Source organism: Bombus pyrosoma, linkage group LG12 (assembly GCF_014825855.1).
Source record: "Bombus pyrosoma isolate SC7728 linkage group LG12, ASM1482585v1, whole genome shotgun sequence".
NCBI lineage: Eukaryota > Metazoa > Arthropoda > Insecta > Hymenoptera > Apidae > Bombus > Bombus pyrosoma.
In genome coordinates, this window is record NC_057781.1 from 4,886,778 (window position 1) to 4,899,024 (window position 12,247).

The window sequence follows — 12,247 nt, forward strand, 5'->3', positions numbered from 1 at the left end:
ACCATGAAGTAAGGGGAATGGTTCTTACCTAAAAAAGGGGGGAACGGGGAACGTATACTGTGCGTCAGTACTGTTTGGATTGTTCAGTAGGTTGTAGAAATCTTTCTCTATTTCATTTTTGTATCGTTATGTGAAATTTCAGTTGACATCACATTATACATAAAAAGTATATGTTATTAAATATGATCCCTTTCGGTGAAGATATGTTGATATTTCTTTTATATTATCAACGCGTACAAGAGAACAAAGTCTCGTGCAAGAGGCTTCATCCATGAACTGTATTGCCGTAGGCGGAGTCAATTCTATTCCCCTTCCCTCATGGTACCCCTTAAATGCTAGAAATGATACTTTGGTATACGTGTACTTGATAAATATTCATATCAACTTCTTTAAAACAGGAAACAATAACATCTTTTTATGCGAATACATAACAAATATAATAGGCAATGATTTCATAAAAAGCTGTGTTCCAAAAGTTAAGATTGAATATTTATTAGGTACATTTGCACTTGTATAGTCCATGGCGATATAGGAGTACCGTGAGGCAAGGGGAATGTCTTGACTCCGCCTACAGTGCACATATTCTCTCATCGATATGGAATGGGAAACGCTCCCCTGACCCCATAATGCACCGAGAATATCCATCACTGTGCTTGAGTGCACGCGTACCGAACGAATACACATCCTTTCTATCTATATTTTGATGTGGCATTACAGGAAACAAACATACATATATAATAAACTTTTGTATTGCTAAAATTTTACAATATTCATGGACAACTCTAGAATTAGACTCATTAAATTATATTTAAAATGATTATTCGGTAATGTTACAAAAATTTACTATATCATAGATATTTGTTCATTCTTGTTCAATACATCTGTGATGTTAATATAGTTCGTTTAATTTAAAAATTTTGTACATTTATATAATATATGTCTATGTGTATAGGAAATGTGAAATTATTATTTTATGAATAAGCTGTTACAAAATAATGTAGATATTCTTCTAAGAATGTACAAAGATCTTTTTCATATACTTAAAATTATATACAACGTTTGTGATATAGAAATTTTACAAATAATAAAAAATTTTATATTAATCATTTTGATAGAAATGGGTAATTTATTTATTAACTTACAAAAGAACATTGTTGAATTTCTTTCTTGCAAACATGCCAATATTGAATAAAATATTTGAAATATACAAGACTGTAATGTATTATTTTCGTTTTTTAACAATTTCCAGTGCTTTATTCATTATAATATCTGCATTTCTTCGTTCCGGTTTTCGTTTTAAACGTTTCTTTTGTCTCAAAACATTATTCCAATTAATTTGACCTTGCATTTTTAAGTTTTTCCTATCTATATTTCCAGGAACAATTTCAGATTCTAAAACTGAAACATCATATTTCTGTACTATGATATTGGGCGAGTTTATAAATTCCAGTGTATCATTTTGCCATGGAAGCAAACCAATTGGACATTCTGCCCAATTATAGGTCGCTGAAAGAAATTTTGGAGTTATTTTGTTAATGTTTTGGAAAATGAAAGTAGGTACTTAACTTTATATACTTACCAACTGCAAAGTTCCAATTATTTCGAATTTCTTGACCAGCTAAAAATCGAGGTATTTTATCTACCACCTTATTTTGTTCTTTATTTATGTCTAGTAGACATTCACTATCTTTAAGATCATTTAGAGTAAAAATTTGTTCATATTCAGGAAAATTTGTATCATTCTTATCAAGTGGTACCATTGCATAAACACTCATTAAATTCAACAGTAACTGTTTGCTTTCATTATCTATTTTTGGATGTATTAGTTCTAAGATAGGTACAATGAATTTAAGCGAAAATTCATTTACGTTTAATATAAGCTTTGAAATAAATTTCATATCAGTTAAGCATGGCAGTACTGTATCTGATAAATTAAACCATAATACGCATTTCAAGTGTGGATAAATACGATCTGTCTCTTCTTTGACTTTAAGTTCAAAAACTTTTGGTGGTAAATTTTTTTGTATCTTTTCTAACTGATATTCTAAAACTCGAGATATGTCATGTGCGCTATCTAATTTCAAAAAACTATATGATATAGAACTTATCCATAAAGAAGCTAATAATTTCCTTTCTTTATTTACTTCTTCATTTTTTATTAATTCGAGTAATTTTATAATTAACACTTCCATTAGATCTTTTTCACACAATAGAAATATTATATCTTTCCAAAACTTTAACATGTCTAATGGCAAAACATCTTTCTCCAATTTATTTTCAATACTCTCACTTTGAGTAAAAATTGATAACATATTTTTGCTTGGTAAAAATACTTCCGAATTGAGCAATGTATTACAAACTATATCCTTTTTATCCGGTATAGACTTTTTACTAAGATACCTAGATATTTCAGATAAAAGAACAATTCTTGCAGTTTCTAATGTGTACTTTTTATCATTTTTTATATCATCACTGGCAGCCTCTATGTAGTTATCTTTATTATTTTCCATATTTCTACTATCTTTTTGTAATAAAGAGATAGCATATGAACGCAGATCTTGTAATGTTTCCCTACCAATAAAATCAATTTATTGATATAAATTCTATATTATTGTAATCAAAATGATTAAAGGTTATACATACTTCAATTGAGGGTCTGGAACATTTGATACTAGATGATAACCAGCATGAATATACAAACTTACAGAAGTCCAGAGTTCAATTAAATCATCAAAATCCTGTACTTCTTCAGTCTTCTGGACTTGTTTCATAGATTCTTCGGTAATCAGACATTCTTCCATTCTTTTAGCTTCAGCTGCCCAATATTCTTCCTTTAAATATATCATGTAAGAAACATCTTTTTCCTTTAATATTATAGTTGATATAGAAATATACATACATGTAGCCATGCTAGTAATATATTTACAGCTATTCTCAATACACCAATGGATGGAACTTCATAACCATGAGCAGTATCATGTCTTAAATTCACTATCCACTCTGGAATATTAAGCTGCTTTGCTATTTGAAATAAGGATGTTTGCTTCGTGTGTCCTATGTTAGATATATGATTTAAAATTCTCATTATTGTAGTTGAATACATCAGACATAAGTCATTTTCATAGGTTATTGGCAACTCGCCATTGTTAATTTTAGGAGTCCATTCACGGTCTCTAACACACACTTGCATAATTGAAAGAGTACAATCAATGCCTATTGGCAATTTTGGTATCCTAAAATATTATTAATTAATACCACTTATATCATAATATTTTATTAAACGTTTGATATTTGATTACCTTGCTTGCCATGCAAGTAGCATTTCATACCCTTTGGTCTGTTCATTGATATCATTGGAATATATCTGCTTGTGCACTTGGTGCCATTCTGCGCTGTAGAATGTAAATGTGATCTTTAATCAAATATCTTAGGATATAAAACTCTTCAGTAATTCTGATACTTACAGAGAAAACCATGGTACTTGTTTTACATCTTCCTGTCTCATGGAGAGCGCCATAGCTGATCACGTGTGGTGCAAAACTTTAAGTCGTTATCATAAAAACGAATGAACGTGCTTTAACATGTATATATATGTTTGTGTGTATTATACTTGTAACTGTGAGTAAACGTCGGATAAATCATTGAAATTTTATCAAATATGGCGAAACAAATAAAAATGGTATTAATAGATCTTAGTGGAACACTGCATATTGATAATTCAGCGATTCCAGGTGCCGTGGAAGCTCTAAACAGGTGGTTTTTTATTGAATTTATGACAATTATTCATGATTATTAGTAAATATTATGGCGTACCTTACGTCTTATGTTGCATCGATTTTACCTACTGTCGTCTTTTAAATCGAATACATTGACTTTACTATTAATACCAAATAATATTTTAACAAATAAAGTACAATTTAATGAAAATTATACTTTGTAATTTTCGGTCTTTTATTTCATAATTTTTTTTAGAATATTAAATAAATTATTTTATTGCTTTCAATATAGACTTCGAAACGCTGGTATACCGCTTAAATTCGTCACAAATACAACGAAAGAATCCGGAAATTTTTTATATGGTCGATTGACAAAACTCGGTTTTGATATTAAGAAGGAAGAAATTTTCAGTTCTTTAGCTGCAGCGAGAAAATTGATTATTTCGCGGAAATTAAATCCAATGTTATTTATTGATCCTGCTGCTAATGAAGATTTCGATGATTTAATAAGAAATGACGATAAAAAAGATGCTGTAGTAATAGGATTGGCTCCAGATAAGTTCAATTATGAAAAATTGACCAAAGCATTCAGGTATACCTTGACTATTTTACACGATGAAAATTCATGTACAAAATTTTTATTTTTGTTTGTTATTGGGAACAAATTGTTCATAATTTCAGATTACTATTAGATGGCGCGTCGCTCATAGCCATTCATAAAGGGCGGTATTATAAAAGGCCAGATGGTTTAGCTCTGGGACCAGGCGCATTTATCGCTGGTTTAGAATATTCCGCTGATATCAAGGCAGAAATTGTCGGAAAACCAGCTGCAGAATTCTTCAAAGCTGCTTTGGGAGATATATCTCCAGAAGAAGCGATTATGATTGGCGATGTGAAACTATTTTACATAATGTTTAATTACTGCTTTAATTTTCAATTTTTTATTTTTTTAATTCTTTTCAGGACGTTAAAGATGATGTAGCTGGTGCACAAGCTATCGGTATCAGAGGACTTTTGGTACAAACTGGAAAGTATCGAGATGGAGATGAAAATACAATTACACCACCGCCTACAAAAGTATGCAGCTCTTTTGTCCAAGCTGTAGAATTTATTCTTAAAAAAGAAATTTAAGTAGTATGATTTTGCAACAGTAAAAGAATATCATGTATATGTATATTTATATATGTTATTCTGTATTAAATTAGATATTTTATTTCAATATTAATAATTCCGTAATGGGATGTGTACATAATCTAGATTAGATTCACAATATAGTTTCAAAATATAAAGAGACTATAATTATAAAGAAATCGACATAGTACTTTCTGTAATGTGAAATATTACATTACCAAATTTTCTTTGTTCTAACAGTAATAAAAAGTATTACAGATTTCTTTCGACGTATCCATCGATTAATAGTTGAGGATAGATAACTTTATAAATATTGAACGAATATCGCGCAGTAGAATGTAGAAAATTGTAGAAAATTTCATCTGCTATCGTATATTAATGAATTCTGTTTATAAATTAGGATGAATCAACATTTCTTTCAAATTTGATCATAGAATTTTCTAGATGCGAGACGATATTTCTTAGGTTCTTATATTGTTCTAAAAACAAGAGAAATAATCGTTGTAATTATGAGTTTTTACGAATATACATAATCTTACATAATAAATATTAGAACTATCGTACTTAATAAGTTATTGTTAAAAGCAGTTGTACAGAAAAAATCTTAGTCATTTTTAAAAGAAATGGGTGCACTGCAAGAGGTTTTGTTTAGTATAAAATTTGGCACCATTTCATAATCCTTTTCCTTTTTTCTACTTGTTCTCTTTTCTTAAATATGAGAATTAATCAACATCTTATTTTGAGAACATCCTTTTGTCCCTTACTAAGAAGATAGGGAGTATAATTAGTTTTGATTTGAAGATGTCACGTTTCAAAAGTGTAATTACAAGCGCACTTTTAATACATTAGTACTTCCATTAATGAACAATGTTATTTTTTTAGTGAGGAAGGCTCAGTTATAACTTTTACGAATACTGTATGAAATGCACGTCTTGTGTCTAAAACTAATTTAATATTACCTACAAGTGAAACTGCTAAACGATATAGTAAATCTCTACGAATTTGCATTAAGCAATTAACATACAAATTTAATTATAAAACGAAAAGAAAAAAGTATATAAGAGCTGTTTTTGTAATAAAGTAAAATAATAAATTATCAGAAAATTTCATTCAATTGTTAATGCTTAAAACACAATAAATGATCAACAATTGCATCTTGCACCTAGTATTATATAAATAAACTTACGAGCAAAATGCTTACAAATATACAACTAAATACTAGATTTTAACAGAATATTTTCTATTATTATGCACCGCAACAATATTAACTTACAATCCACATTATTTTCAAAAGATTAATAGATCGCTTCATCACTTAAATGCCCTCTACAACTTATAATCTAGGATCAGGCACGTGTTGATTTCCTGTTGCAGTAATGAGGGTCATTTTACGAAAATACATTCCATTTGAAAAATGAATAAGATAATCAAATGCGACATGATTGATACTAGGTTTTTGCAAAATATACATATAATGCCAATATACAAACATAAAAATGAATCAAACTTAACTGCAAATATACAATATTTTTGGTAGCCATCATGTTAATCAACGTCCTTAGCTCAAGAAACATTTATCACAGAGCTCTAAAAATTCCTAATAAGAAGAATATAACTAAGTAATAGTAATTAACTTCTTTACATTTTTAAATATGTGTAACAAAAACTTAGCAAATAAATACTTATACAATACGTAGCATATTAAAATGTAACAACGAAATAATCTCTAGATTTATTAAAAAATTGCTTCTATGTCATTTTGATAACACAAGAATTACAACATTTAGGGCCATATTAATAAAGAACTGTGTTTTCTTTCTTTCTTTCTCTTTCTGTCACTCCCTCCCTCTATATGTCACTCAATTTCTTTTTCTTTTTTAAAGTCAAGCATTTATCCCAATTTCATAAAATTGGTGCAAAGGCTTCGATTTTGATACATTTGCTTCGATTTTATGTATACAGCCCATCACCATGATTAAGGGACGTTACTTACAATCGTATTTGTATGTACAATTTGTAGGATTCTAGTAGAGTAAATATTCTAACGTATGATTAACTTTTTATCTATTGTTAGTTGTCTTTTTGTTTTTTATCTATTGTAGTTGTCTCCTAAGATCAAATTCTGCCAATATAGTCATATTTGTTTAATCGAAAACTGTAATGTATTCATACTTTTCTTCTTTCGTATAATATGTAATAAAAGTTTAATTACTGGAAGTTCCATTCGAGACAGAATTTGACCTTATTATACTGAAGACATACACTGTTATTTCCTATGTTATTAATAGGAAATATTGAACTGTTAATTTGGCTGCTGAATTTTAATTTGATTAATAGTAAATTGACATTTTTCTCTTCCTTTTATAGTTTGCTTTTTTTTACAATAACAAGGCAGGTGTGTGGAGTATTGCTGATACATGTTTTTCGTTTGTTTGAGTATATGTTTTGTTTAAATAAAATAATGCTACTTACAAATCAACAAAAAGGAAAAAAAATTAATTACATAGTATAAATAAAGGAATAATTGAAAAGCATATGAAAATATAATATTTAAAGACAGTTTAATTTCCTGGGCCATCCAAGGTTTATCCCTTATTTTTTGTACTTAACTTTACTTGTTGATATTTTTAAAGTGGGAAGACTATAAATGGCTGACAGTAAACATTTAATACTTTGCATTAAATGAAATGCATTAAAAACAAAAAACATGTTTTTAGTAGCAGACTAACTGAAATTATTGTTGTATTATTGAATTTGGCCTCAGGATATAAATATACAAACATGAGCAATTTATACTGATACTTCCACACATTATTGCCTTTCAACTCATTTAATTTTAAATACTCTATATATAACCTGACATTTACTCATCTTCACTTGCAGCATCTAACGAAACATCCATCGAAATTCGATTGAACATTTCAGAAAGTGAAGGTAGTGTGAAATGCCACACTCTGCAACTAGACCACATGTCTTCCGTTATTCTGCAATATATTCGTTTCATATAATCATTTTTAGTAAATAAAGAATAAGTAAAAAATTTTACTTACTTTATGACAGTAAAAAACCATGGACACTTTAGAGATCTGTGTTCTGACGAATTTAGCTCTAACTATTTTACTGGCCGATAATGAATTATTAAGTCTGCTGAACTTTTCCAAATAAAATGTCTGACCTAAAGCATGATAAAATAAAGATAATGTAAAAATACCATTGTATTAAACGAATATAGTTAGATACAGTATAAAAACATACAGTTCTTAAATCCATAGAAGGATCTAAAACTTGATCGTTACATAACAATTCTACTTTTTCCTCGATCAGTGAAGAACTATCGGCGTTTGAATCTGTATTTGTCCTGTCTCCAGGTGGAGATCCTCCAGAAACTGTATTTCCAATACCTGATACCGATCCCGAGTCACTTCCGGCACCAAGTACTCTATCGCAAACATGTTCTGCTATCTTACGAATTTGTATAAAATCGTTTGCAATTAAGCGATCCCTAAAAAAATATATATTAACCCGATATTACAAAAATTTTATTTTGTAATATTTAAAAAATTATTCATTTTTTACACACCTTTTTAAACTTTTTACACCAGATGTTGCATGTGGAAGAAGATAAAATGATATTTTAATGAACTGTGGGAGATTTTTATCCACAACAATATTAACTACCCATGCCGGAACAGTTTCATTTAATAGTACTCCTTCCATTTCTCCTGCAGCATCTCTAACTAATAATCTATACAAAGGTCTGCCTCCTACTTCACTAAAACATAATTGTATTTTTATTGTTATAATCAAAAATAGTTAAGGAAATATTTTTTTCATTTAAGGAAAATACTTAGAACTTTTTTATACCTGAATATAACAGGTGTATGGGTTGGTACTGAGAAATATAAATTTCCTCCTCTAGTATGTATAGAGCTATTACCGTCATTACTATTGCCTTCATTTTCATCATCAACATGTAATGGCCTCCACCAATGTTCCAATAAAGCTTGTAGCAAAAGATTTCCATAATTCACTGAAGGAAAAGAAAGAAGGAGCAATATAGTATTGTAAGAACAGTAAACAATGATAGATGTATAAAAAATAAATATTACCTTTTTGATCTACCGCATCATTTTCTGCAAGACCAGTTTCTTTTGCAGAAACCCATGCAGAAAAGCAGTCATTTTCATCTTGACCTAAATGGATGGTCAACATCTATAAAAATATATCAAAAGTTATTTTTAATCTCATATGTATTAAAATTACAATTGCGTTAACCAATCATAGAATTACCCCAGTTTTCAAATCTACACTAAACCAGTTTGGAACATACACCATTTTATTTCTTTTTTTTATCTCTTGTTCAAAATCTACTTTTCCTAAATCTTCAACTTTACGCGCTTTTAATACATCGTATAAAGCTACATTTTCTTCCGTATCTTTCGTTAAAACGTGTCTTCGATCATTTAAGACGTGACAATGCCGTATTGCCGAGCCACCCAATATTTTTTGTGCAGGCTCTGTATTTCTTACATTCTGTGTTACCCCACTAGCGGAGTCACAATAGTCTTCAATTCCTAATTCTTGCCAATCCTTTTGACTTATAGACTACAACAATTTTCAAAATGTTATTTATTTTATTAACGAGTTTTTTGTGCATAATAAAATATAACAATACCCAATTATTTATAGTAGATTCACTAGTTGCTACCCAAATGCTGGATTGATCAGGTGTCATAACCATTTTTAGTACAGGTGCTTTTTCTTCACAAATAACTGTATACCTTTCAGGATAACATGATAATTCAGTCATTACAACTCTTTTGTCTCTACCTCCTGATATTACATGACTAAAGGTATCTGTTGCCTAAAGATGATTGTTCTAATTTAATATAGTTATTTGCATTATTTATTACTTTAGTAAGATGTTGAGATAGGGGAAAAAATTATAATTACCAATAATGCCCAAACACCTTCTTTATGTACTCTAAAGGTTTGGATACATCTTTGTTGCCCCAGTGACCAAAGTTTAATTGTTCCATCAGAGCTGGCTGACAAACACTGAGTACCATCTCTATTTAATACTAAGGCTTTAATATTATCCATATGACCGCGAAGTTTCATTAACTTAGTACAATTTCTTGGATCCCATACTCTTAAAACTTTTTCTGTACTACCACTCACTATAATTGTCCCAACCTGATTCATGGCAAGACTATATATAGAGTCTTTATTTCCACTAAGAGATGATGCTGCAAATTATACATGTGTTATTTAAATAATTATGAATTGTTCATTCATATTATAGACTGAATTGTTACTTGTTACTGTATTGTTGCTTGCTGTGAGAGCAGTTAATGTATTCACATCCCATAGAAAGATTAATTTATCTAAACCAGCACTAGCAACTTGTTCTTTATCTTTTGCATATGCTAGAGCCTTTACATAATCTTTATGCGTCCTTAACGTAGACATGCAGAAACCTTTATGTGCATTCCATACCTTTACTGTTGTGTCAGAACTGGCTGATATCACTGTAAAACAATATTTTCTTTTCTCATTACATAAAAACATAATATATTGTGTCTTTAGATACAATACACGTTAAATATTAACTTAGAAATTTAATAAAAGATACATACAATTTTTGCCACCACAGCACAATACTATATCATTGACCCAGTCCGTGTGATGCTCCATTGACTGAATATATGGATCTTTCATATTTTTGCAATTCCATATCCTTATAATACTATCTCTACCTGCGGAGTAAAGCCTATGCAAAGCTGGATCATATTGTAATGAATTGACTCCAGCTCTATGTTTCTTTTCCATTTCATCTCTTATAACCATGGATACCTTCATCAAATACGCAAAATAACAAAATAATTACCATTCATATAATAATCATTCTAAATAAATCTTTTTGTGAGTTTCATTAATAAATTTTATTCGATAAGATCGAAAGTATACAAACATAAAAATTCATTTACGATATTATTCATGACACACCACACGTTAGTAATTACGTGATTTATAGTCATCAAAGATTTTATAAGAATCTTACGAAATTGATCAATAATTGCATATAGCATCAAGCAATACATATCAAAAATATCATAGATCAATTGCGATTCTATTATTTCATACATCGTCATGTGGATTTTATAACGGGCGAAATTGCAACGTCAATTAGTATACAGCAATTCTGTTTTTGCGAAAACATTTCATCCAATTCAAAAGAAATTATGTTTCGAAAAGCAATGACGTACATTTCAACAGGGGAAAAAACATCTCAGACAAGTACCTGTACTTTCTTTCGAGCACTTTGCCCGCCTGTCTTATGAGCTGCCATTATACCGCAAACTGTTCTGTAACTTTGCACTTAGAGGTAATAGAGGAAAACATTCAAAATGTACTATAATTATGTTGTTGCACTTTTACGTTCCGATGCGTTGAAACCACGCAGTAGTTTCATCGTTGATTACATCGGAAGCCTTACATGACCAGAAGATACATCGATGCTTGTACAAAACGATACAGTGCACATCACGCCGAAGTTCAAACAGCTGTCAGCCGACCAGGTATAAACAGTGTTCATGACGATTAGACGTAGAAACTGACAATGTTCCAACGCCGGTATCAGTACGTTCCGACGTTATACACATTACGTTACATCACGTTTCAGAGCGTCTGATAACGTTTCGTCTCCATTGTTGTGATTGAATAAAGCCGGATATATTGTTAGATATGTTTCATATTTTAGCAAAATATTCAACTGATTCAAGTTGTACGAAACTTGTCGAATGAAACAGATCATAATACGGGTTTCCGCATACAATGAGCCGCTATAACATAAGTTGAAATTAAATTTGGATTTGGAAAATTAGTATTTCCACAATGATATATCGGTACTTTTATGACCAATAGTCGTACACGATGCAACTGTGAATATAGATCATCTTTATTTATCAACCAATGAAAAATAATAAATGCGTTTCGTTCAGATGCATCCACGTATACATAGTTTCCAGAAAATGCCCCAATTGGTAATTTGTTAACCGTATGCCAATCAAAAAATTTCAATTAATCATTGAAAACTGACTTCAGATACAATAAACTGTAGTTCCTTATAACCATCCTACAATATATTGAGTAAGAAATACACACGCTCACACACATTACTTTATGTTTCGACAAGTTTAAGAACGCATAGAATTCTTATAAAACATTGTCTTTAAATCTCCTTGTTCAATTAAAAGAATAAACAAATATATGTATATAAATATATAAATATAATGTACTTTTATTTTAAAAAATTTATGTAACAATTTAAGATGTTTTTCTGTCTCTTTTTACATTTTATTTTATATGAAACTTGAAAGTATTCTGAAACTCATCAA

At 29.8% G+C, this 12,247-nt stretch overlaps 3 protein-coding genes across 3 annotated transcripts; 1 reads left to right on the forward strand and 2 right to left on the reverse strand.

Annotated features, from left to right (window-relative positions):
* Positions 1 to 81: 81 nt before the first annotated feature.
* On the reverse strand, positions 82 to 3,636 carry LOC122573617. Its single transcript, XM_043740240.1, has 6 exons — positions 3,465 to 3,636; positions 3,300 to 3,392; positions 2,900 to 3,233; positions 2,644 to 2,831; positions 1,580 to 2,571; positions 82 to 1,506 (listed from the first exon to the last, which is right to left on the reverse strand). The coding sequence occupies exons 1-6, from the start codon at positions 3,515 to 3,517 to the stop codon at positions 1,223 to 1,225; spliced, it is 1,944 nt and encodes a 647-aa protein (XP_043596175.1). The 5' UTR covers positions 3,518 to 3,636; the 3' UTR covers positions 82 to 1,222.
* On the forward strand, positions 3,528 to 5,109 carry LOC122573621 (haloacid dehalogenase-like hydrolase domain-containing protein 2). The gene is made up of 4 exons (XM_043740246.1): positions 3,528 to 3,753; positions 4,009 to 4,308; positions 4,398 to 4,608; positions 4,680 to 5,109. The coding sequence occupies exons 1-4, from the start codon at positions 3,659 to 3,661 to the stop codon at positions 4,845 to 4,847; spliced, it is 774 nt and encodes a 257-aa protein (XP_043596181.1). The 5' UTR covers positions 3,528 to 3,658; the 3' UTR covers positions 4,848 to 5,109.
* A 233-nt stretch (positions 5,110 to 5,342) lies between these two features.
* Positions 5,343 to 11,598, reverse strand: LOC122573616 (WD repeat-containing protein 48). Its single transcript, XM_043740238.1, has 12 exons — positions 11,152 to 11,598; positions 10,487 to 10,703; positions 10,166 to 10,378; positions 9,801 to 10,096; positions 9,523 to 9,711; positions 9,138 to 9,452; positions 8,957 to 9,059; positions 8,712 to 8,877; positions 8,428 to 8,619; positions 8,103 to 8,349; positions 7,898 to 8,022; positions 5,343 to 7,831 (listed from the first exon to the last, which is right to left on the reverse strand). Exons 1-11 carry the CDS (start codon positions 11,197 to 11,199, stop codon positions 7,960 to 7,962), a joined length of 2,049 nt encoding a protein of 682 aa, XP_043596173.1. The 5' UTR covers positions 11,200 to 11,598; the 3' UTR covers positions 5,343 to 7,831; positions 7,898 to 7,959.
* Between the last annotated feature and the right edge of the window lie 649 nt (positions 11,599 to 12,247).

Excerpts from the sequence above, each read along its gene's own strand:
- LOC122573617 (XM_043740240.1), bottom strand. The coding sequence starts at position 3,517 with ATGGCGCTCTCCATGAGACAGGAAGATGTAAAACAAGTACCATGGTTT. Across the intron at positions 2,832-2,899 it reads TATTACTAGCATGGCTACAT|GAAGAATATTGGGCAGCTGA; the intron begins GTATGTATATTT and ends ATATATTTAAAG. Across the intron at positions 1,507-1,579 it reads TAATTGGAACTTTGCAGTTG|CGACCTATAATTGGGCAGAA; the intron begins GTAAGTATATAA and ends AATTTCTTTCAG.
- LOC122573621 (XM_043740246.1), top strand. The coding sequence starts at position 3,659 with ATGGCGAAACAAATAAAAATGGTATTAATAGATCTTAGTGGAACACTG. Across the intron at positions 3,754-4,008 it reads GCCGTGGAAGCTCTAAACAG|ACTTCGAAACGCTGGTATAC; the intron begins GTGGTTTTTTAT and ends CTTTCAATATAG. Across the intron at positions 4,309-4,397 it reads AAATTGACCAAAGCATTCAG|ATTACTATTAGATGGCGCGT; the intron begins GTATACCTTGAC and ends TCATAATTTCAG.
- LOC122573616 (XM_043740238.1), bottom strand. The coding sequence starts at position 11,199 with ATGGCAGCTCATAAGACAGGCGGGCAAAGTGCTCGAAAGAAAGTACAG. Across the intron at positions 10,097-10,165 it reads AAGCAACAATACAGTAACAA|CATCATCTCTTAGTGGAAAT; the intron begins GTAACAATTCAG and ends TATAATTTGCAG. Across the intron at positions 9,453-9,522 it reads AATCTACTATAAATAATTGG|TCTATAAGTCAAAAGGATTG; the intron begins GTATTGTTATAT and ends AAATTGTTGTAG.